The 25,727-nt window shown below is 47.7% G+C and overlaps 1 protein-coding gene across 16 annotated transcripts in view; it reads left to right on the top strand.

Annotated features, from left to right (window-relative positions):
- The window catches only part of PTPRT (protein tyrosine phosphatase receptor type T), a 1,028,419-nt gene that overhangs the window by 371,598 nt on the left and 631,094 nt on the right, over window positions 1-25,727 (top strand). For all 16 annotated transcript variants that reach the window (XM_036902260.2, XM_036902256.2, XM_036902251.2 and 13 more), the window contains exon 6: window positions 9,040-9,214. In XM_036902260.2, coding sequence (XP_036758155.2) covers window positions 9,040-9,214 — 175 coding nt within the window. The remainder of the gene's footprint in view (window positions 1-9,039; window positions 9,215-25,727) is intronic.

The raw sequence follows: 25,727 nt of genomic DNA, 5'->3' as shown, positions 1-25,727 counted from the left end.
CGAGCCAGCTCTGAGCTGAAATCCCCCCTCACACACTATGCTTTCCTCCTTTGCTTTCTCATGCCCTTTCTTCACTGTCTTCCCTCAGCCTGTCTGTAGTTGACGTGCCTCGGGATTTGATCCCAGCTCATCCCATCCCCCACCCCACAGGAGCTGGGAGAAGGAGTGGCGAGCAGGGCAGACCTGCTTCCTGCCCTCATGGAACTTACCTCCTGGCTGTGCAGACAGGCATGAAGCAGCTAATCACAGAGTTAAATATTTCATCACAACTGTGACCAGACTATCATGGGGAAAGGGTTTGCTGGGTAAGGAGGATTATGAGAACCAGAGAAGTGTCCTTGGAAGGGGTGGTCTTGGATCAGAGTTCTGAGAGGTGAACTGGAAATAGTCAAAGAGAGGCCATGCCACAAAGGCATGCAAGTCCTTCACCACCTGCTCATCCCTTTTGCTCAGGCTTATAGTCCCCTGTGGGGCTTCTACCGGGACCCTCCTGACTTTATAGGAACTCTGAACCCAGAAATCAACCCCAAATGAGCAGTCAAGTCAGCCCTGCATGCCGTGGGTCCTTGGGAAGGATACAGTACAGCTAATCAAGAATGATTTATATCCACTGCTATTCTCTTAACTTTCAATAAAGAACAATCAGAAGCTCTTCTTTAGAGACTGCCAAAGAGGTACAAATGTGGTCTTCAGAGAACCAAAGAGCAGATTTTAGCAAGTTTCCAAATGTCAAGTTGTTGAAGCAGTTTGACTAGAAATGAAAGGAATATTCATTACAAATGAATTGTGGGGATTTTACCTAAATACTGTCTAGCCAGGCGATTTCTGGAGCAATTAGAACAATTTTAAGTTAGAAAATCTGGGCCTCATTTCACTTTTCTTGTAGTGTCAGATGCTCAAACCAGCATACATAAGGCTTCCAGGACCCTGTATCAGAAAGTCTTTTGTATAATGGGCATAATGTCTGTTGCATGCAGTTTCCTTTTATTAAAGAGTAGTATTTCGACTTCTGCCAAGTGCAAATTAAGTGCCAGCCGGCATGCACCCTTTGCTATCATGACTGTCATTTTTGCTGGCTGTGTCTCATCTCTTTGGGAAGGGAATGATGCCATGACATGGGAGCAGAGAGAGTGGGGAATTGCAAAATGGTGAGGCCCTTAGAGCTGCCTTGATGAATATGAAAGTGGCATGCCCTCCGTGGCATCAGGCGCATCTCTTGTTTCTCACTAGGTAGGAAGTGAGAGGGGTGTTGCCTGGGGCTGGAAGGATGTATGTGTGCTAGTGTCAGGAATATTAACTCGTGGGTGTTTGCAGCCCCCACTCTTGCAAAGAGGGTGTGCTCTCAAACCAAGCTGACTTATCCCACATAAAACAAACCGAGCTAAGGGAAAGTGGAATTCGAGTTGTTTTAAAAGAGAGAGACATGCAAATGAAAGAGGAGAAAGAAAAATGAGACTTCCAATGGGAACCATTGTCATGATGAGAGAGGTGAGTATAGAATGGGATTATATAGCAGGACTGCTGATTGGCCTATAAAATGCCTTCGTTCAGTTTAGAACATGTGTGCCTCCTGGATGGATAAATTGGAAAAAGGTTCACCCTTGGGCAGAAGCAGCCACATGGACATATAGCTCTGCCAGCAGACAGGGGTCCTTGGCAAGGAGAACGACTAACTTTCCTCCAGGCAGACTCAACCTGAAGCCAGGACTTGTTGCTTTGCCAGCAGAACATGGGTCGGATTTGGGTGCCATACCCCTGGCCTGTGGCTGGGCATCCTTGGTGCAGCGACCAATTGCTCAACTTCAAGAAGTGGCCAGCACCTAATGTTTCTAATGTTTCAGAAACACTGCTTTAGATTGATGGAGTTAGGTTAAGGAAACCTCACCCAAACCTAAGTGCATATTGCATATATGCCATCTCTTAATCATATATTCAGAGAGTCTATTAGCTCAGAATGTAAGAAGATACCTTGCCTCTCCTTGTATAGGTATTTCTGGCTTAGGGACCCCTAAGGCTTCTAGAAAGCTAGACATTGGTGCTTCTCTCACAGCATTTCCCAAACTATTTTCTGTGGAGCAGTCCTTTCTGTAAGATGGCATTTGATGTTTGAACAAGCAATTAAGTTTCTGGAACACTGCACACTGTACGCCCTGTCTGAGTGTCATAGTGTAACCGTGCAGTGTCATATACTGGGTGGCAGCTGGGCTCGGTGATTCAGGGCTTAGACTCTGGAATCAGATCACCTGGGTGCAGATCCTAACTTGGTCTCCCAGCAAAGTCATGCAAGGCTTTGCTGCTCCTTACCTGGTTCCTGCACCAGCAGCATTGGCAATACCTGGGAGCTTGCTAGAAATGCAGGATTCCAGGCCCCACCACAGACTTAATGAATCAGAATCTGTGTTTTTAATGAGATTCTCTCATGATTTGTATGTGTGTTATTTGAGAAGTATTAGTTGAAGGCATGTTGCTGGACCTCCCTCTGCCTTGGTTTTCTCATTTGTAAAATAGAACCATTAATAGGACTTATCTCCTGTTTTATCATGCACTAGAATCACCTGGAAGGTTTGTTAAACAGTGGCCTGGCCTCACCCCTAAAGTGCCTGATTTATTAAGTCTGGGGTGGGACCAGAAGATTTGCATTTCTAACAACTTCTGGGGGATGCTAATGCAGTGGGTCTGGGGACCACACTACATCACAGTGTTCTGGATCATTCTAAGAGCATAGCTTGTTCCATGCTGACCCTGTTTTCCCCCATGAAGCACACTATTTCAGTACTCAACTTATGTTTCTGTTTTACCTTTTTGCTATTTTATTGGGAGCTTAACCCAGCCTGTAAAATTCCTCTGGGCAGAAAATATAACTTCCACACTCCACACACTCTCATTTTATGTTGTGTTAAATAATGAGGACACTTCCAGTGTGATTAAGAATAGACTCAGGGAAGGTGGGAAAACTCCCGATGACCAACACCAGTACGCAACATCTCTGTGTGGCTACCAGCCCTGGAATCCTCTTTAAAATCTGGACTTCTCACAAGTTCCCCAGTGATGCCAGATGCCACTGGTTCAGGAATCACCCTTCGAGAAGCACTTTCATAGACATTTTAAAAGGATTAAGTGACTTCTTTCGTGTCAGCCAGTTACCCGAGTGTGTAACACAGAGACTTAAACACTCAAAAATGTTAATGTGACTTTGACTTAATAAATGTTCAAATGCCATTAAGTTGAACAAGCTATTTTTCAAACTCACTCAGTTATGGAGCTCCTATTCATGGGAGGGACTCGGGCTTTTCCAAGGAAGCAGGGTGCCAGCCCAGGGCTGCGGCACGGCTATCCCATGCTGCAGTGTTCTGCAGAGGTCAGTCCCCACCCCTTCACTTTTTCAAAGCATAGATTCAGTAGCAGACTACTGGAAAACCTCAAGGCAGCAGCTCATGGAATTTCAGGAGATCCTACATGTAATGTGCTATAGGAGGAGGCAGAAAAGGACAGTGCAGGGCAAAATGGATGCTCTCATGTCCTTGGTAGTGTCCCTTATGGGTCAGCATGCCCAGCCTGAAGGCACTGTGCCTATTGGCTGCTAAAGGCTCACAGCTCCCCCTTTCCCAGAGAACTACCCTTGGCCAATGGGAACAGTTTCCTCCTTACCCCACAACCCCCCTCCACGGCAGGCCACAACCAATGACTGACCTACACGGGCTACACATGCTGGCTGCTTGCCTCAAGGTGGGGTCCAGTCTGGTGCATTCATGCTTCAGAGGTCCTGTAGAGTCAGGCTGAAGCTAGGCCCCAGTTTTGACCACATTCTTGCTTGTCATTTATCCCCTTTCTCCTGAGCTCACTCAGGAAATGACCATGTCCCAGACCCTTCTCTGAGGAGCCCCATTGATGACACTAGAAGATTTATCTAGTTGGCTCAAGACTCAGAGGAGTTGGAAGAGAATTCCACTTTAGAACAACAGACAGAGGTCTGAAAGACTGGCCACAGTGGGACAGCAAGTGTGTGCTGCTATTTCAGAGGAAGGATATGCTTATGTTTGAAAGACAGTACAGGAGCCAAAAGAAATTTCCAACAAGCCAGAGTATTGACATGGGCCTAAAGGTCTGGCAGAATCTTCCCCAGGCTTCCATTTGCATTATTGGTGTCTTGTTTTCTTTGGCTTTTCCCAGGATTTGACTTCCTTTCACTGTCCTATTTCTTTCCCAGAATACTAGCATTTGCATCCCTGTGCATTTACAGGACACCTGATGATGGGTTGGGAAGATTTACTCTCCCACCTTCTCCCTGGGCTGTGGTCCACTCAGTCTTCCTGCTCTCTTCCTACCTGTGCCCACTCAAGCATGCTCAGCTGCCCATGGGCCTGGAATTCTGAGCCCATTCCTATGTAATGACACCTCCCCTTGTCTTCTTCCCTTGCATTTTCTCTTCTGCCACTGTCGGGGTAGGGATGTTGCTGGGAACGGTGCATCTTACACGTTCACTCCACTTAAATACCGTTTCTGTGTTGCCATAGCATTCTGTCATCTGTGCCCGTCACCATCCCTGGTCTTCTAGAATCCTTCCTGGTCTGTTTCTGGGTTCCTGGGTTACTGCTCATCTGCCTTGACCTTCAGCACTTGCTTGCCCTTCCATCTGGGCTCGTCTCTCTGAACTTGACCTCCATTTCTCCTTGCCCATGGCCCATTACAGTGCTATTTCCTGTCATGGCTCTGGGCCCTCCTGCTCGTTCCTGTCCTGCTGTTGCCTGCTCCCAATATGACAAGTGTGATTATCAAAAGGCCTATTTTCCAGAGATTGTATCAGACAACCTGCAATTTTCTATCCTTCGATGGGAGAAAGCCTGGTAGTTTAGGAGCTAAACAGAAAAATGTGAAACGTTCGTGGGGATGCACTTAATCCTCCCTGGTTCTGCTGGCATCGGACCTCATTAAGAAGAAAAGTAAATAATACTAGATGTGACATCAGACTTCAAGGTAAATGTGAAAAATGAATGTTTTGCATTTAAGCAGCCCTTTGTTCTTTGTGTTAGTTTCTTATTGCTGATGTAACAAATGCAAACTTAGTGGCTTAAAACAAAACAAATTTATTACTTTACAGTTGTAGAGATCAGAAATGAGAAATGGGTCTTATTGGGCTAAAATCAAGGGGTGGTCTGGGCTGCGTTCCCTTTGAAGAAGAAGGGAGAATCCATTCCCTTACTTTGGCCTGCTTCTGGAGGCTGCCTCATTCCTTCGCCATGGCTCCTTCCCCTGTCTTCAGCTATCAATCATGTCACTCTGACCTCTGCCTCTGTCCCCACATCTCCTTTTCTGACTGTGACCTCCCTGCCTCCCTCCTTGACATGTAAAAAGCCCCTTGTGATTATGCTGAGCACACCTGGATAATTCAGGATAACTTCCCCATCCCAAGATCCTTAACTTACTCACATCTTCAGACTCCCTTTTGCCATGTAAGGTGACATAGTCACAGGTTCCAGAGGTTAGGATGAGAACATCTTTTGAGGGGTGGGGTCAGTATCCTGTTTACTTTTCTTGGCTAATTTCATGGTCAATTTGGAGAGCTCTGGTAACACCAGAATATGCCTCCATGTGCTAAGTGTTTTACCTGCCTTCTCATTTATTCATCCCAGTAACTCCATGAAGTGACCACCAGTATCCAATCCACTGTATGTATGAGGAAACCACAGCTGAGAAGTGAAATCACCTGCTCAAGCTTGCACAAACTGGACACTTCGCTTATATTTGTTTCGTGATCAGCCCCTCTCCTGGCTTCCCCCGTCTCCATCCTTGCCCTCTCATGAGCATTCAGATACCTGTAGCATCCTGGGGAGCTCCCCTGTGATCCCTGGGGGACCAGCCACCTCCAGGGGAGGCTGCCTTGGATTTAGAAACAATTGCAGATCAAGAGTTTTTATACCTGATTGGTTAACTTATTTATTGGCACATTACTTTCTTCTGCCTGGATTTTTATATGCTTTTTTTTCCTTAATGTTCACTATTTTTATGAACGTGTACCTTAGGTATTATGGTTTTCATACATTTAATCAAGTCGATGGTGGGTCATTTCAATCAGAAGATTTAGCTCCTATTTTACTCCAGGAAAGCGACCTAATATATCCTGGGCTGTGATGTGTATTCCATTCGTTCATCTCTCCTCCCTGGGAGCACCAGTTATCTGGTAGACAGTTGTCTGGCCTTTGTTTTCTTCATCAGTTCTCTCTCTCTCCAATTCCTTATCTTTGCTTGCTTTGCTCTCTGGGTTATTTTTTCAGGCTTGTCCTCCAGGCCACGGATTCCTGCGGTGTTGAGTCTGTTTTCTCGCTCACTTCTAGTGCCATTTTGATTCTGCAGGTGGCGTCATGTGTCTCCTGTTCTCCCCTTGACTCCTTAAGGCTTATTTTCTTCCTTTGTACTTTTCCTTATGTACTCACCTTTTACAAGACTTACGTTTGCTGAAGCTCACACACTGGCATTGCTCTGTGTCTCTCCTCTTTTGCTCCCCAAGCTTCTTGGCCGTTCGAAGCATCAGATGTCTGAGCAGAAGTCCTGTGTCTCAGGCCTGTCTGGTGGCTGGAACACAGGAAGTTTTACTTATCCCTGCCCACTTCCTGCAGGACATGCCTCCCTCCACTTGCTTATGTTTGCTTTACTTTTTTGGCCTCCACTAAGAAATTGGTAGCAAATAGGTGGTCTCAGCCACTACCTACACTTTCCCTCATTGGGGAATATGTTCCAAGGAGGTGAGTGGTGGGGGCTTCGTTAGAGCCACATCAGCGAAACACACATGATGTTTTCAGGACAGAGTCTCAATGCCCTGTGTTCAAATCCCAGCTCTGCCACATCTAAGCTGTGCAGGCAAATCCTTTCTCCGAGTTTTAGCTTCCTCATATATACAATGAAGACGATTAGTGTGTCACCTTATGGATTTTCATGAGGAATTAATGAGAAGGAATGTAAAACACTTAGTCCATAATAGTGCTTAGTCCCTATTAGCTTAAAAAAGAGAAGAGAAAAGTGTTTATGATGTCGTGAATAAGTCAGGTTAGAAAACACCCACCCACAGTCGCCTGACTCCCGTGTCTACATCTAGCATGGCAGCCCTGAAGGGCCCTGCTCAGCTACCAGGAAAATGGGCCCCTTTTGGTGACCCATCTTTTCCCAGGTCTTTGCATACATTTAGCCAGCTCCTCCTCAAACCAGGACGCAGTCCTGGCATTTGCCAGAGTTGTCTCTACTTCTTTGCTGCTCTGTTTTGGGAAAGGGAATCGTGCTGGGTGTCTGGCCAGTTCTCATAGGCAGATCACGTTGGTTCTCTCGCCCAAACGGGTCAGGATTGGAGGCATGGCTTTAACTGTCTCAGCTCTCATGTCCCTCGCCTGCCTTCCATGTCCCTGAATTGGGTCTTGTCTGGTCATGCTGTGTGGTTTCTGGAATGGGAGAGGGTTATGGCTGCATCTCGGACTGCTGTGGCTTTTTAAAAATACCCTTCATTTTACTATTTTCAAGTAGAAAAGCAATATATGTTTGAGACAGAAAATCTAGAGAATGCCAGAAAGTGAAATGAGAAGAGAGCCGTCATCCAGCCTGAAGCAAATCCGATGGAGGCTGGGGCCACTCTGTGTTTCTTAGCTTCCTGCTCACTTCCCCCGCCCCTGGGCCCACCCTCGCCATCCTACCCCATTTGGTTGGTACAGCTGAGCATGGTGGCTGTGTCCCCAACTGTGTCCCAATCCTGCCATATCACCAAGGGGGCCATGGGAGGTGATGTGGATAAATAGGTGGTGCCCGTGGCAGGGCTGTTTACTTTGTGCGTCTTGGAAGACTTGGAGCATGGAGAAACTTATAAATCACAAGGTTTCCTGTAATCTGACCCTACAATTAAAACACTCAATTTTACTTTTGTAAAAAAAAAAAAATTAAGGTCGGCAGTGAGGATAAGGTCTTAGTGAAAAGAACGCTTGGCTTGAAGTTGGAAAACTTGGATAAAGCACTTTATTGCTCTACGTAGTTATTTAGCCTTGCTGACATTTGAATTCTGCTAAAAAGAATAGCAATAATGCACAACTCAAGGCTGTGAGGAAGGAGATGCAGGACCTGGCACATAATAGGTAGTTAATAAATATTCGCTCAAACTGCAACCTTATGCATGTGCTTTAACAGTTTTCATAACTTGCTTCCACATCATGAAAGGGTCTTATTCAAACGCAAAATATCACACCTAAATTTCAGGTTGGTAGATAGAGACAATAATACTTTGTATTCGCCTCGATTCTAGAAATGTTTACCACGTCAGAATCTTCCCAGCATGGTGCTGGGGATGCAGAGAGCAAAGTCTTGCCCTCAGGGGGCTCAGTCTACAGTGGGAAACATTTGCAGGCAAAAATGCATAGCAAGTCTGCACCTATATTAGAGAGTGAGTAGCTTCCAGAAAGTGGTTGACAGAGGAACTTACTAGAGATGGTGATGAGGTAAACCTGGGTTTTTAAGGCAGAGGGACACTCCCAGGGAGACAGGAGGTTGCAGACAGAAGAAAGAGCAGGTGCCAAAGAGGCACGAGGTATTGAAAAGCTCCATTCATACTCTACCCATGGGACAGATTGGGCCCTGTGGGCACAGGGGGCTCAAGAGCCTGTGAGTGGGATACCAGGGCACCAGCTGTGTGCTGATTCTTATCACTCCATGGGCTATTTTCACTAACCTGCCAGAGTCAGCCTTTGGGAGAACTTTGTGGGTTCTGCTTATGAGATGAAGGAAAGTGGGAGAAAGGTTAAAGAGCTGAGTGCCAACCTCAAGTGCAGGCTGAGCAAGAAGGTGTTTATAAGGGGCCTGTGCCCTCTCTTCTTACCACCAGTCATCTGCCTTCTTGAATCAGCTCACTAGCAAAGTTTATTCTTGAATCAAATCACTTGCCAAAACCAGCCATGGAAACTCCTCATTATGGAAAGTTGTGGACCTCTGTGGGGACCCTCTGTGCTGGGGGTCACTCAGAAGCATATGATGATATGATATCTCCTCTCCCTCCCTTCCACTGTCCTGCAGCAATGGAATGGCAGGGACACTGCCCTCATGGTCACCCGCGTGGTCAACCACAGGCGCTTCTCGGCCACGGTCAGCGTGGCCGACACTGCCCAGAGGAGTGTGAGCAAGTACCGCTGTGTGATCCGCTCCGACGGTGGCTCCGGTGTGTCCAACTATGCTGAGCTGATTGTGAAAGGTGAGTGCCACCGGCGTGTGCCTGCCCCCATGTGCAGGTCCCCGGGCTCCGTCCTTGAGAGGGCGGGAGGAGCTGAGGCACCTGCTGCTTCTTCTCCCAAAATGTAGAATAAGACATGATTTCCAAACCCCCACAACCACGCCCGCCAGAGAGGGGAGAGGTTACCTTAGAGTATATGACTGAATTGCCATTCAAAGTTGAGTCTTGCATACAGAATCCGTATGTGAAAGCCTGTGATATATGGAGCATAGAGGACATCTCCAAATTTGACTTTATTTTGCATTTAAAGTTAGAATGAACCAGTGTCCTTATTTTTGGTGGCCTTCTATTGCAGTGTTCAGCAAGTACAATTGAGGACCTTTTTAAAATTGAAACCTCTATGCAATAGCAATATTTTGGAAGGACTTTTGAAATAAATAATCCCCCCACCCACTGACCTTCATTCATGTCTCAGGCTTCTGGTTCTTGTTCACCTGGAGGCATCATTCACAGGCTTCCCATTAAAGTAGGCACATTGCTTCTCTTTCTGTTTCTTTCAAGGAGCTGGATATCCATTATTTTTGAAAGTCTGTTCAGTCTTTGTTATCATTCTTAATGGTTGTATACTATTTCATCAAGTGAATCATCCTATGTTTTAAAATCTCCCCGTTTGTAGTCATGTAGGTAATTCCAGGTGTTTCTGTTTTTGTTTGATCTTTCCTTTGCGCAACAATTAACACCTCCATGGAGTTATTTTGAAGAGAACATTTTTATTCTATTGAACCAGATTGTTTCCTTGGTTAAATTCCCTAGGGGTAGAGTTGGTGGGCCAAAGAATATGAGCATCTCTATGGGATTTTCTTTGTGTTGCAGTATTGCTTTTACAGAAAATGTTTTGACAGTTTACACTGGAAAATAGCAGCGTATGGATGTACTCATTTTCCAATGTTATGTTCACCGATTTAAATTTTAATATAGCATAATTTAGTGAAAGAAATAATGAAGCTATTCATCTTACGCTAACTGTAGAATGATACCTGGTGTGTCTGAAGGTGAAAAAATTCATCGGCTCCCCAGAAGGCTCTTGAGTTGATTTCCTTGGTCAAAGCTTGGGTTGGTGTGAAACCCTTGACCTCGATTGGCTGGCCCCTATGTAACTGGTAGCATGGCCTGGACCAGGTAGGGATTGTAGTCTGGAATTCTCTCTCCTGGGCTGTGTTGACTCTAAGATGTATATTTGCATGGCTGACCATTTGTTATTACTTAGGTCTGAGCTTGAGGATCATCATGTCATCTTCTCCGTAAGAACTACCCTGCCCCCCTTCTGGTGGCCACTTTCTGTCACATTATTTTGTCCATTTTCTTACTAGCACTCAGCAGCTTCAAAACTATATTTTCCCTTTATTTGTTTACTTGGTGATTTTCCATTTTCTGTGAAAAGAGGAGCCTCTTCTATTTGGTTCATGGCTCCCAATAAGTCCCCCAAGCTCAGCGGAGGGACCGGCCCAAGTACTGAGCACTCCAACTTGTATGAAATCGCTGTGTCGGACTTTTTTTGACCTGTGCGGTCAGTCATTCCATAAGGCTCAACCTTAAAATATTTGTTGAATGATTGATGAATGAGTGGCTTATCAGCCTCAGCAGGAATTCATTTCATCACCATAATGCCATGAACACTTCAGCTGAAGGTCAACAGATGAAGCACTCATGAACAAAGCCGCTAACAGAAAAAAAAAATCTTCCAATTAGTTTACACTGATTGCCATTCCTATATAAAAGAAACCATCATTTTGATCACATTAGGCTCATATCTTTACCCTTTCTGGTGCCATAAGATTGATTTGTGTGACGCAGTGGCCTCTTTAGGTCCTGAATGAATATGTAACTTCCAAGCTGTCCCGTCTGGAATGCTCATTAGGCCTCTTTGATGGTGGCTTCCTGCACTGGAATGGAAGCCCCGTGAGAGAAGGGACTGTGTTTCTCACGCTCTCCACTGTCTGGCCAGCACTTTGCATGTACCTGGCACAAAGTTGGTAATGAGAGAGTAGGGTGAACCACTACGGGGTCCGCTGTAGCACCCTGAACTTTTCACACCCAGACAAACGGAGCCAGGAAATGCTGGGTTTATTCTCACCTCATGTCCCCAGTTGTGGAGGAAGAAGTGTGAGAAGCCCAATCTAGAGGCCTCGGGTCAGGATGTGATTTCCATGGTGAAGCAGCCCTGCCATGGGAGGTGGCCAGGTTTGCCGGGAGAGAGGGATCCTCTGCAGGCTGGCGTACCAGGCTGGACGTCAGCCTCGAGGGAGCGGTGCCCACCCAGGCCTGCCGGTGTGATGCAGGAGCCGCCCCTGCTCCGAATCCTCTCACCCACAGCCCTGGCCGCTCCCTGGGGACGACGGTCTGGGTGGCCTCTTAGGGGTCTCCTTCACGGGGGCCAATGGCCGGTTGGCACTTCCTGCAACCTGGTCCCTTTTTATTATACTTTGATGAACCCTCTACTGGGATATCACTTTTTGTGCCCATTTTTTTCCCCTATTGCATTTTTTCCCCTTTTTACATTCAGCTGGCAGTGAGCTAGAAGCTGGGCCCCTTGAATATAGAAGTCCCTTCACATATGTGACCTCATTTAGCCCTAACTGTGGCTCTGCATGCACTTTGTTTTTATTTTAACTCATTTTCTGGCTAGGAGGACAGACACAGGCCAGGTCGAAAAACAGCAAGCAGTCCTGACGGGCAGAGCTGGGGTCCAGCCTGGGCCTGGCTCACGCTATTTTCGCCATACCCGGAGGGCCTGGTATCATGTCATGATTAGTGTGAAAAGGATCCAGACAGCAGGCAAGACTCATGACAGGCGTCCCTGGACCTGTCACTAGCTTGCCCTTCTAGCTCATGCTGCCCCCTCCACTGGGCCCCACCTCTCTGGAATGGAGTTCTAACTTCCAGGTTCCTGGAGAAATGGGTTTGGCTTCCCCACTGTGCCTGCTTGCCCTCCCCCCAACCTCTACCCCCTCACCCCCCACACATACCTAAAGAGCTAGTGTGCCCAAGCCAAACATGAAAATGAAAGGCAGGGGACACTCGGAAGCAGCAACAGACGGAGGAAGGCTGTCACCTGCAGTGTGTGGCCAGGACTCCACCTGAAGGCCACAAATGGAGCATTTGAGGGCATGTGTCTCAGGAAGAAGGGTTCACTTACCCCTCAGAGGCCCTTGCCAGGGCTGAGCTGGGAAGCATAAGTTCTTCAGTACTTTGCACTTGTAAAGTATTTACACTTGTAAACAAAACAAAATTTTCTTCCTTCTCTCTTCCAGGGAAGAGAGAAAGTCTGAGAAACAAAACAAAACACAACAAAACAAAACAACAATATTCTCAAGGGCTAAATGCTCTCCTTGGGGATGAGGCTCTTCCCTGGATTGAATTTCCTCTTCCTGGTTTGCACATCACATGGATGGTGTGGGCAGAGGGCAGAGGGCTGACCCTGGGGTGTCACAGGAAGAAAACCACCCCTGGGCAGCTTTTTTACCCCCAGATTTCCTTCTTTTAATTCCAGTGCAGGGACAGGAAAGAACTCTGGAGCCAGGATGCCTGGTTTTGAATCCTGGCCCCGTGACATTCCAGCTCCATGACCTTGAACATCAACTTCCCCCGGCTTCTGCTGGCTCACCCGGCAGTGAGGACACAGCGTTACCTCCCTCAGAGGGTGTGTGTCTTGGGCATTAAGGGGGACAATGGGTGCAGGTGTTCTTCAATCAGTGCCTGGCCCACTGCTCCATAGTGTTTGTTAAATAAAATGAATAACTTGCTGATGTGGGTGGGATTTCCCAGGTGCGGAAGTGAAGGTGGTGAAGGGCTGGATGGGTGGGTTGGGATAGGATACCTGACCCAGGTGCCAATTTGATTGCTATCTACGTGGCCTTACAGAAATCACTGGAGGCTTCCTCTGCCAAGTGAATATGGGTGCTCTCTCCCATACAGTCGTGTGTGGAAGGAAGGGGAGGGAAGAAACATGCATGTGGAGACGAACATGAGGGCTTTGGGAAATGTGGGTCCTCGGCTCCATGGTAGGTCAGCCTCCCCGTACCTGCCCCCAGTGAGCCAGGAAGTTGAGGAAAGGGGAAGTCGCTGGTCCTGCTTCCAGGGCCCCCCTGCCTGATTCTAGCACTTGGGCCGTACTGGTATTGGGAGGTCACAGGGTCCCTCTGATGCCTCCATGTCAGATGCTCGCACTGGGTCAAACGCTGGGGGTCCAGGCTGGGTCCCTCTGTCCCTAAATAGGCATTCTGATGGGCTGGCTTGGGGCTCATATTCTATTCCAGGACTGTGAGCATTGGGGCTTCAGAAGACACTGCCTAATTTGAATGTAGGTAATATCAAATTCTCATGGCGCCACACAGATCAAAATGAAAGCAAATTGGAATTACTTAATTCTGAAGAGCTGTTTATTGAGTCGTGGTAATGTGCCTGGGTATACATTAGATTACTCTGTAATTGAGGTTTCGCTCAATTGACAGTCCGGCCCCTTAACCTCCCTGTTCCAGACCAGTGCTCGTAAACATACTCATTCTCTCCCCGTTTCTGGGCTCCTTCTGTCTTCAAATTCAAGGTGTTTTAACTTAGCCCAAGGATGTAGATGTCTTCAACCAAAGTTAGGCAGATGTGGTCCTAATGGAAATTTGCTAACATAAATTTATTGTTGGTAGTGATTTTTAAATCATCTTCCAACTCCATTTAACAACCTGCCATAGGCTCAGAGCCCCTTATCAGTATGTAGATTTGTGTCCAGAAGAAATCTAATGCTGGTGCTGAGAGTCAGATGTTCTGATTTAAATGCTGATGTGACTTCCTACCAAGGCAGCTTGATAAGGTCAAGAGTAGGGATCTGGGATATAAACACACCTGAGTTTGTCCTGGCCTCAGCTGTCTGTGTGACTTCAGGCAAATCATGTGTTCACTCTGGGCCTCAGTTTCCCACCTCCGTTCAATGGGGGGTGAATATGTCTAATTGGATCCTTATGAGAGGGAGCCAATATATGTATGGATCCTAGTACAAATTGGACACTAGCACAAAATGGTTATATTTCTATCAATGATCATAGTTTACTGTTATCATGAAGACGTATTGCCCAAATACATTTTCTAGTTTCCCTTGTTCTGGGTAAAGGAATGAGAACCTGTACTGTAGAAACTTAAATTTACTCATCTTAAGGTCTCTCTCCTCTGAAACAGGATTGAGGTCACCAAATGCAGCCCGTGGATTGAAGTCTGTTGCAGAGGAGCTTTACTTACATTTCTTTCTCTCTTTTTTTAACATTTTGTTCCTGTATTTAAACACCTCTTGAAATCGTCCCAGGTTTGGTCACACAGAGCCTGCATGATGGGGTGGCAGCAGGGGCTCCGTGAGGCTGCTCTTGCTGGGGCACACCTGGGTCAACTGTTCCACAGCTGGCGTCTGTCCTCGCCTGGCCTGTTTTGCTCACATCTCTAGTCTGAGTCCTGTACACATTTGGCTTAGATATGGCATGGCTGGAGGAGCTCACTCATTCCTGTGTTCATTTGTCTAATAGTTTATTGAGCCCAACTACTTGCCAGGTAGTGTGATAAGCTCACGGTCCAGTGGGAAGAATTGTGCAAACCTTTAGTGCCTGGTCAGGTAGTTTGTGTCAGGCACTGCCTGTACTATTTTACTAATCCGACCAATAACTCTATGATACAGGTGCTGTTAGCACCCCATTTTACAAATGAGGGCATAGAGGCTCAGCGAGGTTAAGTAACTTCCCCAAGGTTACACAGCTTGTAAGCAGCAGTGATAGGATTGAACGCAGGCCTGCTTGTGCCTCAGACCATGCTCTTTCTGCTAAACCACATTTCTGACAAAATCCAGTATGGTAGGCTCTGTAGTAGGGTGTGAGCTGAGGAAATACAGAGGATGGAACAACAGATGCTATGGGGAATGTCTTAGAAGGCTTCCCAGACTGATCCCATCCAGTCTGGGTCCTTGACCTGCAGGCTCATGAGTAGAGACAGGGTGAGTCATTGTTTTAAGACACGAATGGGTAACATGTTTGGGGCTAGAAATGTGGCCAGGAGGACATTTGCAAAATCTTTGCAGTGGGATAGGGTTGGAGCTTTATTCTGCAAATAAAGGGACCCCCCCATCCACGGTCCACGGGTAGCAATACATGCATACTCTTGAAGCTGGACCTCTGCAGCCATCTCTTCCTCTCTTCCCTGGTTCTGCCTGTGCCCAGGAAAAGCCATCATCACCCAGGTGGCTATGGTGAAAGGTGCAGCCTGTGTTTGGAAGAGGAGTGAAGATCCTACAAGATTGGGAGGCTCTAGGAGCAGACTCAGCAAGAGATTTATTTGGGATGCAGATGGGTGAGAACAAGGAGAAAGGACAATCAATAAAGGGGCGTTTTCAAGTAAGTGACCACTTTGGGCAGCAGGAGCTCAGTCCCAGTGCGGAACCTGGGATTCAGTGTGGACTCCTAAGGCATATTTGTCCCTCCACCAGTCATTCATTGAAGGCTGCTCCCAAGCTGTTAATTTCCTGGCACTTCTGGCTTGTTGCACAGGATAGAGGGGACCTCCTGGGGCTTTGGAGAAAATACCTTCCGCTACAGGGATCTTGCAAGGTTCTGAGGTGCCCCCTTCCGAGGGGCCCGAGGGATCGTTCTGAGGTTCCCCCTTCCGAGGGGACCGAGGCTGCCAGCCCCTGCCTCCTCAGTAAGGGTAGCCATGGAGGCAGCGGCATGCTAGGAAGAGAGGCAAAGCCCTTAGTCACTCTGGGCATTTGGCCTGGACAGCCACCAGAGCACACAGAGGCTGCTGTCGGAAGTGGGCTTGGGGCTTCCATTCCTGTTCTCTGCTAGCCCTCATAGGCAAAGGGGAGCTGGGGGGTTGTATCGCTCAGCAGTCAGAGAGCAGGCTTGGGGTACCAGAACCTGGGCTGTAATCTGGCCGTTGCCCTGTAAACTCCACATCTTAACTCTGTCCAGAGCCCACCGCTCTCTGCCATGCTGCTGTCAGCACCCTAGACCAGAGACTGGCAAAACTTTCCTGTACAGGGCCTGATAGTCAATATCTTCAGCTCCGTGGGCCACACAGGCTCTGTTGCAACCATTAAACTCTGCCGGTGTAGCAAAAGCAGCCATAGAAAATATGCAAATGAATGGGTGTGGTTGTGTGACAACAAAGCTTTACTTACAGAAACAGACTGAGGGCTGGATTTGACCTCTGGGCCACAGTTTATGAATCACTGTGCAGGACCAACCCCCACTCTTTTCAGTTTGATGACTGTGCTGGCTTTCTCCCTGCTCCACTCTGTGCCACCAAGGTCTGTTATCTATGTAGCAGTCTGGGTGATAATTTGAAAAGAAGTAAAATCATGGCACTTCCTTGCTCAAAACCCTCCCATAATTCTTATCACACTCACAGTAAAATCCAAACTTCTTCACATGGTCTCTAGATCTGGCTCTTCTCTGTCTCTTTGATTCCTGACCTCTCCCCCATATGTGTCCTTTCATTTCCTTCTCTTAGCTACACTGGCCAATTTTCTCTTCCTTGAATCACACCAAGATAGTTCTGACCTGAGGACCTTTGCACTTGCTGTTCTCTCCTTGCCTGAAACATTTTTCTTCCAGGTAATTATGTGGCAAATTTGTTTCATTCACCCTGGTCTCTGCTCAGACATCAACTACTCAGAGAGCTGCCCCTCACCACCTTACCTAAAGCAGCATCCGTCTCCACCTCTTGTAACTCTGTACCATTGTTCTAGGCTGTGGTTCTCTTCCCAGAGCTGACCACTGCCTGCCTTTGTCTGGTACATCTGTATGTCACACAAGCTCCTGAAGGAAGAAGCTCTGTAGGTCATGCTTCCAGATGCACAACACTTAGGGCAGTACCTGGCATAGAGGAGGGTTCAGATGTTTGTTATACCCAGCAGACAGTTCTCAAATCCATGATTCACCAGCATTCAGTAGCATTTCAGACTCCTCACGATTCCTTCCTTTGCCAAGGGTCTCATTACTGTTTGAACTCTGTTTTGTTCCTCTGAGCAAGTCCCATCTCCTTTATGGGTCCCTCATTTTTTTCTCCTTCCTTTAAGTACCGTTTTTCCTTTCTTCATTCTTTTCTTCCTCACTGTGGATGCTGTAAGCTTTGCAATCCCTGCCTCCTTCCTGTGGCCTCCCTTTGTCCTGTGTTCACTGTAATTTCGGGGTTGCACTTGAGCTTCCATAGCCTTACTGCTTATCCAGTCCACCCTGTGGCTGTTCTGAGGGTCTCCTTGAAAACTTCTGGGCCTCCTTAAGTGCCTGTCAAGACTCAATGTGATGAGTCTTCCCTGTTGCCCCGGAGTCCTGCCTCCTGGAGTATGCTGGCTTCAGACTGTGTCTACGTGTTTGACACATTTCCATGTCAGACTTAGCCCTCTCCATGTCTGACCCTGGCTTTCCTGAAGATACTATGTCAGAGAACCTACAGCACCTTCATCTTCTCTGCAGACTTCATGCTTTGTAGGAAAATATCCTGATGCTGGAGTTTTTATTTTTTGTCTGCAGTCTAAACTTTTATTAATGAGTGGCATCATCTTTATTATTTTTTTAACCATGGCTGCTATTGGGGAGAACACATAGATTGGAAATCAGATGTCTTGGGCTTAGATCCTGGTTGTACCTGTATTAGCTGTGTGAATTAGCAATGTCATTTCCTGACTTCCTAATCATAAAATGGAACAATAGTGCCAGGTCCCCTAGATTCGGTGGAGGATTCATGGACATGTTCATCTTTTGTAAACAAAGTGCTGTCCATATGTTCATGCTTCTCTTCATCAATCTCCACTGTCCCTCTGTTTGCCAACTGCCCAATCTTAGCCCCTGACTCTCTCATTCTTGGATAACATCACTGTTAGCTCTTCATGGGAAGAGGAAAATGACAGATGGGAAGAAAGTGGGAAACTTAACTCAAACATATGTGTGTGGGGAGGAGGCAAACCAGGAGATATCTGTGCATATTCTATTCTATATAGGCACAAAGACCAGCTTATTTTTAAAAAACATAAATGTGGATAAATAAAACCCGACAAGTATTGGTTTCCTTGAATTATTTTGACTACTTTATCAGCTGCATGCTAATGTGTTGCATTAACACTTTTAACACATTTGGAAATTAAATCAAATGGCAATTGCATTACTTCCTCATTCACTTGGTACATTACCCTCCTGTGTTCAACTGGAAGAATTATCTGAGGTATGGAATGAGCTGCAGGGTCTACAGTTAGCTAACATTTGTGGACCATTTATTTGCGTCCTAGACACCGCACTGGATATTTCACATGAAATTCTATTTAGTACTCACCTGCTCCTTAGAGTCTCAGTTGCTCAAGATCTGTGCTCTTTGCTCTGTAATCGAGACTTCTTTCTAACTCTCCTAATGCTAATTTTCCACAGTGTTCCATTCTGTGGCAGGTGTACGTGGAATATTGCTTCCGAGGACTTAAGTTTCAGGCTCAGGTAAACTCAGTTACACCGTGGGCTCCATATTTGGAAGGGATGCTGCAGTTCATTGCTTCTGCCCCCTCACTGGAGCCTAATTTACCTCTGAAACATTATAGACTCTGCCTAGATCAGTTTTCCTTAAATGAGGGTGATTTTGTCCCTCAAAGAAAATCTGGCAATGTCTGCAGACATTTTTAATTGTCACACCTGGGAGGGAGAACCAGCATCTAGTGAGTGAAGACCAGGGGTGTTACTGAACTTCCTACAGTGCACAGCGTGGCCTCTGCAAAAAATGAGTGGTTGAACCTCAAAGACCAGTTGTGCTGAGATTGAGACACTGTAGTACCCCTCCCCATGGGTAGGTGTTCATCTGCAATTCTGTGGGCTTTTGGCCAGGTGGGGCATGAGATGTGGGAGAAAGAAGGTAGAGCTAGTAATGTGGCTATGAGGGAGTGATTCAGCTTCTCTGAGCCCTGGTCTCTCCATCCAGAAAATTGACATTTGACTTCTTGTTTACTATGACTTGTGGCTCTGGGCTTCTCCTCTTCCATTTTCCCACAAAATACCCATGAGAACCCAGTGAAAGGAAAATACAGACTAACTATCCACCACTGGGAAAGCGAGAAACTCCAGCTAACTCTCAGGTCAGTGAAGCTGTCACGTGTGCACCAAACACGTGAGCCTACCTTCCACTTAATAGAGCTGTGATTCACAGGTAGCTGCCTAGCCTAGGACTACATTTCCCGGCCTGCCTTATTCTCAGTAGGACTGTGTGATTCGTTCCAGGCAAGGAGAGGTGAGCAGAAGTGCTGCATGGCCTTTCAGAGCTGAAATGTTTTAAAAAGTAGGCAGTCATTCTTTACATTCTCTCTTCACTGTTTGGATGGCTAGATGCAGACAACTCCATGGCCCGAGTGGCACAGTCAGAATACCAAACAATCCTGGTCCCTGGATCATCTTGTGGAGAAAAATTGCCTGCTAAGCAGTTCTGTTATTTAACAATAATTAACTGTTAGTTACTGTGTCGAGCTACCATGCCTAGGGGTTTATTTGTTATAGCAGTTAGCATTATACTAATTGATACAAGATGGGTCAAGAAAAATCACTAGCAGCCTCCCCAAGCTTAGCCTCCTCAACCAAGCTGCCTAGCCTACCGCGAAACAGATGAGAAGATACCTTTTCCTCTTCTCACTGATACTGGACTCAAAGGTCCACCTGAAAGCTACACAATTAATCCTTTTTTGTTAGGTGTTGGTTTTTTTAAATATAAGAAACTAAATTTCTCTCCCCAATCATTATTTATTGATGTAGAGTCTACAGATTCAAGAAGAGCAATCAGGATAGAAATTTTGCATTTAGGTTAAGGAAAGGGGATGGGCCTGGCCTTGGCTGTGGCCCAGGAAGCTCAGGAACTTCGGGAGCCCAGGAAGGGTCTGGCCAGATGTGACAAGGGAGTTCAATCCAGAAGGGTGGGTCTCACATTAGGAAAGAGTCTAAGGAATGGTGATTCCCCTGTCAGATGTTTCAAGGCACAGGACACCAGCCACGTGTGAGGCCACAAGAGAGCAGAATGGCAGGGCTGGGCGGGGGCGGGGACTCTGGACCCAGGAGGACCTGGTAGGTGAGGGAGGATGTCCAGGCGAGCAGTCTGAGCCTGGCTGACCACGGCAGCTGTCATTATGCACGGTTTGCACGTGCGCTCTTTAACCCACGTCAGTTTGCCTATCAGTAGAGCCCAGTGACTCTAACTGGGGAGAAAGGAGGTAGAGTAAGGCATTTTGCATTTCAAAAGCAAACTCCACCAATTATTTAGAAATGATCCTTAGGAAGAAATCTTGGCAACATATTCAAACATTTAAAAAACAAAGCTGGAGCAATAAGCAGGAGGAGGATGCCGAAAAGCAGTGTCTCAGCCGTTGTGGGGAGCAGTGGGTACCCAGCGAAGTCAGTGGGTTTCATTATGCCCGCATTGTTTTTAAACTCCACGCTGTGTCCCTGCCTCACATGCGCTGCCTTCCCGATCCAGGGCACTCAGAACCAGGGCCTAGGTGAGGCTTAGCTTGCTGCTAATCAGATTTGAAGGACCATTTCTCTGGGCCTCAACTTCCCAATTTGTCACAAGAGAGGGCTGTGTTATACAGGTGGGTTTCAAACTTATTGCACCCTGAAACAATAGAATAGCATCCTAAAGGAGTATAAAAGACAAATGATGCAGCTCTGTGGAAGCATGAGGCTCCTAGAATAGTATAAAGTTTCTGTTTATTAACGCCTGGGCAGGTGGATTTCTTTGCTTCTTTAAAGGTGTGTGTGTGTGTGTGTGTGTTTTAATGCATACAATCATCATTTTTTGTGCTTTTCTGTACCCTTGTAGAGCATAGGGCTAGGGTTTGGCCTCTTTTAAATGAAATGTGCCTGCATCAGCTTGTCATCATTAATCAGTGTAGCAGCTTGGTTGCTTTATATGTGTATCCAGAGGCAGATGTGACTGCTCACAGCCCCGTGCATGGAGCTATCCCTTCCTGATGGAATGCAGCCTGGTGGTGTGGAGCGGGCAGTTACTGGCAGAACTGCTCACTGTCTGCTCTCAGGGAGGGAAAGCCTCCTGTTTGAGTAATCAGCAGCAAAGTGTGCTCTGTGGTTTGCTCTTCTCATTTCTCGTGCACGTGCGTGGAGCACTGCTGGGTCCCCAGTGAGACAGGACTGCAATTTGCTGCATTGCAGGAAGCAGCTGAAAATGCCCTTTCTCAAGGGAGGTGGGGAGGCTATACTTTAGAAGCAGCCAGGTCTATGCTTGACTCCTGCCCCTGCCCGTTTTTTTGCTGTTGAATTAAATTCTGCAAGTGACTGAGCCTCAGTTTCTGCATCTGTTAAAGGGGAAGAATGACGTTACTTGCTTCCCATTTTCTGAGGCTCAGTGGAGTAAAGTGTGGAACTCCCAGCGTGTGGGACTGAGTTCATGCTAGCTGGGGAAGCTTGAAGATTCACATGACAATAGTATTTGTTCTCTGTGCCATTATTTTTTTCTCCTGTGTAGGCAGGAAGGTTACATTTCCCAGATTCCTGCATTCAGGTGGGACCCGAGGAATGTGTACCATATATACCCCTTTCAGGCCAGACCTATAAAAATCTCCCATCCTTTCCCCTCCTGTTGTGATATTGAGACCCCATGTTGAGGCAGGCAGCATCTCCAGAGAGAAGCCTGGGTCCCTGAATGATTGTGGAGCCCAGCACACTGCCCTCCAAACCCCAATAACCTCATTGGTCTGTGATGTGAATGAGCAATAGCTGAACCCAGCATGACCCATCCACCTCATGCGAGGGGGTGGGGGGGCTCTGTCCACCTCCCCGGCACTTCCGGCCTTGATGGCTTATGGCCCTCATTCTCCGGTTTCTACCTGCATAGAGGAAGACACAGCCCGCGGACAGCACTGTGGTTCTGCTCGCATTTGTGGGAGCCATCAGAGGGGTTTGCCGAGCTGGCCTCAGGACATGGGGAGTCAGCTGATCCTTTCTGCCTGCTGCCTTCCGGACCAGCTCCTCTGAAGGCTAAGCCTTCCTTCAGGGCAGTGCTGCTGCGGGCTCATCTGTATTCACCCCTGTGGCTTTTCTTTTGGGGGCACTGAGCTGACCACCCCTCCCACCCTCATCTTTCTTTCCTGAGCTAGGCTAGTGCAGTCCATTAAGTGACCAAGAATGCTTGCAGGCCTAGGGACAAAGGCGACTCTTTCAGATATCTTTGCATGTCTCTGCTGAATCCTAGGTTCTGTTGATTTTATTCCTTGATTTCTGTGATAAGCAGAGATGAAGGAAATTGCAGGATACCCACCTCCTCGGCCTTGACCCATACCCAGAAGCTAGCTGAGTATGGACTTGGTCCTCTTGCCTGTGCCTAGGGCCCCACCTCTGTCTCCAGCCCCAAGCTACCACCTTCCCCACCCTCTCTGATCCAATCCTGACTGTAGGACTCCTGGTTGGCATCAGTGGCTGCCCTGGAGACATTTCCAGAAGCCACAGAGCAGCAGCTCATAGGAACACCTACAGTCATTGTATTTGCCCAAGAGGGTCCATGCCAGGTGGTCCGGGAGTGGAGCGAGAAGAGCTCCCCTAATCCCAAATCTGTCTGCAACTGGGATGCCGACTGAATTATTCTACCTTTTGAGATTTGGATAGAAAGAGCTCTTTTGCAAATTTTTGCATATTCCTAGGGACTCATGATCACTTCTGACTCTTTGGTTGCTATGTGTGCTGACTCTCAATGCCAATTACCTCTCACTCCCTACAACTCCTCTCTGATCTGTACCACCCAAATTTGGAATGTCGTCACTTTAATTTTTCTTCATTCTTTCCTGAATACACACACATGCATTCTTCGTGGTGTAACTGACTTTCGAGGATTTAGGGGCAAGGGAAGAGGTTTACAGCACAGCAGTGTAGGTGGCCCCATATGGGTCATGAGTTGTGCCTGCTCTGGCCACCCCATCGGGAAGTACTTGGTGGCGGCTGCCTCTTTTGAAGGCTCTGGCCTTCTGCCACATTCCCTGGCTCCTCCCTTATTTTGCTTCCCCGGAAGCTCTGAGGCAGAGCAGTCTGGTGGCAGGCAGTTGCCTTGGGGCCTGTTTGCGCAGCTCATTTCTGGCAGCCCCATTTGCCAGTTATTCCCCCGAGCTTTGGACTGATCCCCTCTGGCAGATGCACGGTTCTCCCTTGTCTTTCTTTTGCATCTCAGAAGTGGGCCCCATTCCCCTGCCAGGGTGGATCCCATGCTTGCATTGATCCTTGACACATACCTGGGTCTGGTGATCTCTGCAGGGCCCAGCCTTGGCCACCTTCATCCATCCCTTTCCTGCCAAACTATATGGTTATCTGCATAATTCCAGGGCAGGAAGTCACAGCTGCAGCTCCTCTGAATGTGTGCATAGAGGGGGAAACTGCTGTCAGCCTGGACCCTCTAAGCAGGGAGGGCTGCAGTCTAACTGAGCGGATCCAGCCCACGAGGAGATTGCTGGCCGCATCCCTGGGATGCCCAGGCCGGAGCTGCCCCCCAGGGCTCCAGTGCTAGACCCGGGCTGCTCTGTCTCCTCTGCATTTCCTGTTCCTTGTGCCTCCTTGACATTATTGTCACACATGCTCGTGGGGAATGTTGGAGAGAAGTCGGGGAATTGGCAGCTCCAGATTCACACCTTCTATTAGACCCGCCTAAAAGGTAAGAGTTTACTTCTTTCTGTGTCTGGGCATCTGCCCAAGGAAGGGATCACCCTTGCCTGAGTTGGTAGCCAGTCCTGCACCAGCCATTCTGCCCAGTGGCATGTGGAAGGGCCCTGGAGGAGTCATGGGCCCGAGTCTGTGGCCAGCGGGGCAGAATATGAGGAGCCAGGCTCTCCAGGAAGATGCAGAGTAGGCAGGGCCCATCCCATGAATGGTGACTCTGGGCAGGCATGAATCAGGGGGCACAGGATGGCCGGGCTTTCTACCATGGTGAGGGAGGGGTCAGCATGTGAGGAGTAGGGCTGCCTGCTGGTTGTGGTCTGAGGTCTGGGTCCTCTGCTTTCAGGCTTAAATAGCAATGGTGCACTTCACCTTGTTTTATCTTAATGAATTTCACATGGATGCAAGGCCATTTTAGGACCAGATGTGTTCAGAGCTAAGTAATCTATCTATGTCCGTCCCTCTCAGAGGCCAATCTGTCTACCTCTGTGCCTTTGCTTCTGGATTCCTCTCCTTTCCACAGTGTGTGCCCTGCTCTGCCCATTACCCTTTCTTGCCACCTTGCAGAAGGTCACAGACAGGTACTCAGTGCCTTCTGCCCTGCTCGCCCGTGCCCCTGGGTAGGATATTTCCTCTTGGGAAACAGTCCCTCTCCCCTCACTGCCTTCCCCTCCTTCTCACTCCCTTGGACTCTGACACCTTCCATCTCTCCTTTTCTTTACTTATTAAGGCTTGTCACATGCTGGTGTTCTGAGTGATATCAGCCTGTCCGCACCACTGGGATCGTTGACAGTGGCTCCCCTGATTCTGGTACCTGGGGTACAAGAGTGGGCTGCACAAAAGTGGGACATCAGCAGCTTCCTGTGAGTTCCCGTGAGCCTTCTCTGATCAAGGACAGCCAGCAGTTAGTGTCATTTTGCTGTGTTAAACCAGCATAGAAATGTGCCTGACGGTGCTAGCTCCAGATGTGTTTATTAAGCACCTCCTATCTCCCAGGACTTTTCTAGACACGAGGGATGTACCGAAGACCTGTATGGTGGGGGACAGGGCTTCTGCATACATTCTCGTGGAGGAGAAAAGAGGGAAATTAGTTAGCAAGTGAGATCATTCTGAGAACTTGATGAGAGGGTTGTTCTTAATTCTGTAAATAGTGAGTGCTTTGTGGATAGGATAGCTTGTATATATCCCTGTGGCCCCAAAGCAAGATATGGGATGGCTTGTATTCCAACCCCAGCTTGGCCACTTGCTGGCCTGTGGCCGAGAGATGCCTCTGCGCTTCGGCAAACCCGTCGTCCCGTCTGCAAAGTAAACGCTCTGAGGCTGGCCTCTCGGGTTGGTCGGGAGGTGTGAACGAGGAGGCAACATGGCCGAACGGTAGCTGGTAGCTGCCCACCCTCAGGGCTGACACCAGCCACCTCCTGGCCCTATGCCACCAGGTGGGTGAAGGCAATTGTGGAGGTGCCTCAGCTTGCCCCCCCCAGGGCTGCTAACTGGTACAAATTCAAATCTACTATTGTATTAGCCCCTTAGGGCTGCTGTAGCAGATGACCACAGAGTAGGTGGCTTAAAATAACAGGAATTTATTCTCTCATAGTTCTGGAGGCCAGGAGTCCAAAATCAGCGGCTTATAGACACACCACTGCGGCCCCTGCCGCTCTTATCACAGCCTTCTCTGTGAGGGTGTCTCTGTGTCTACATATCCTTCTATTTTAAGGACACTGGTTATTGGATGAGGACTCCTCAATCCAGTATGACCTCATCATAGCTTAATTTTATCTGCAAAGACCCCATTTCCAAATAATGCCACATTCATGGGTATCTGGGGATTAGGA

This window comes from Manis pentadactyla, chromosome 5 (assembly GCF_030020395.1).
Source record: "Manis pentadactyla isolate mManPen7 chromosome 5, mManPen7.hap1, whole genome shotgun sequence".
NCBI lineage: Eukaryota > Metazoa > Chordata > Mammalia > Pholidota > Manidae > Manis > Manis pentadactyla.
Note: the sequence above shows the minus strand (reverse complement) of the source record. Positions and strands in the feature narration are given on the sequence as shown.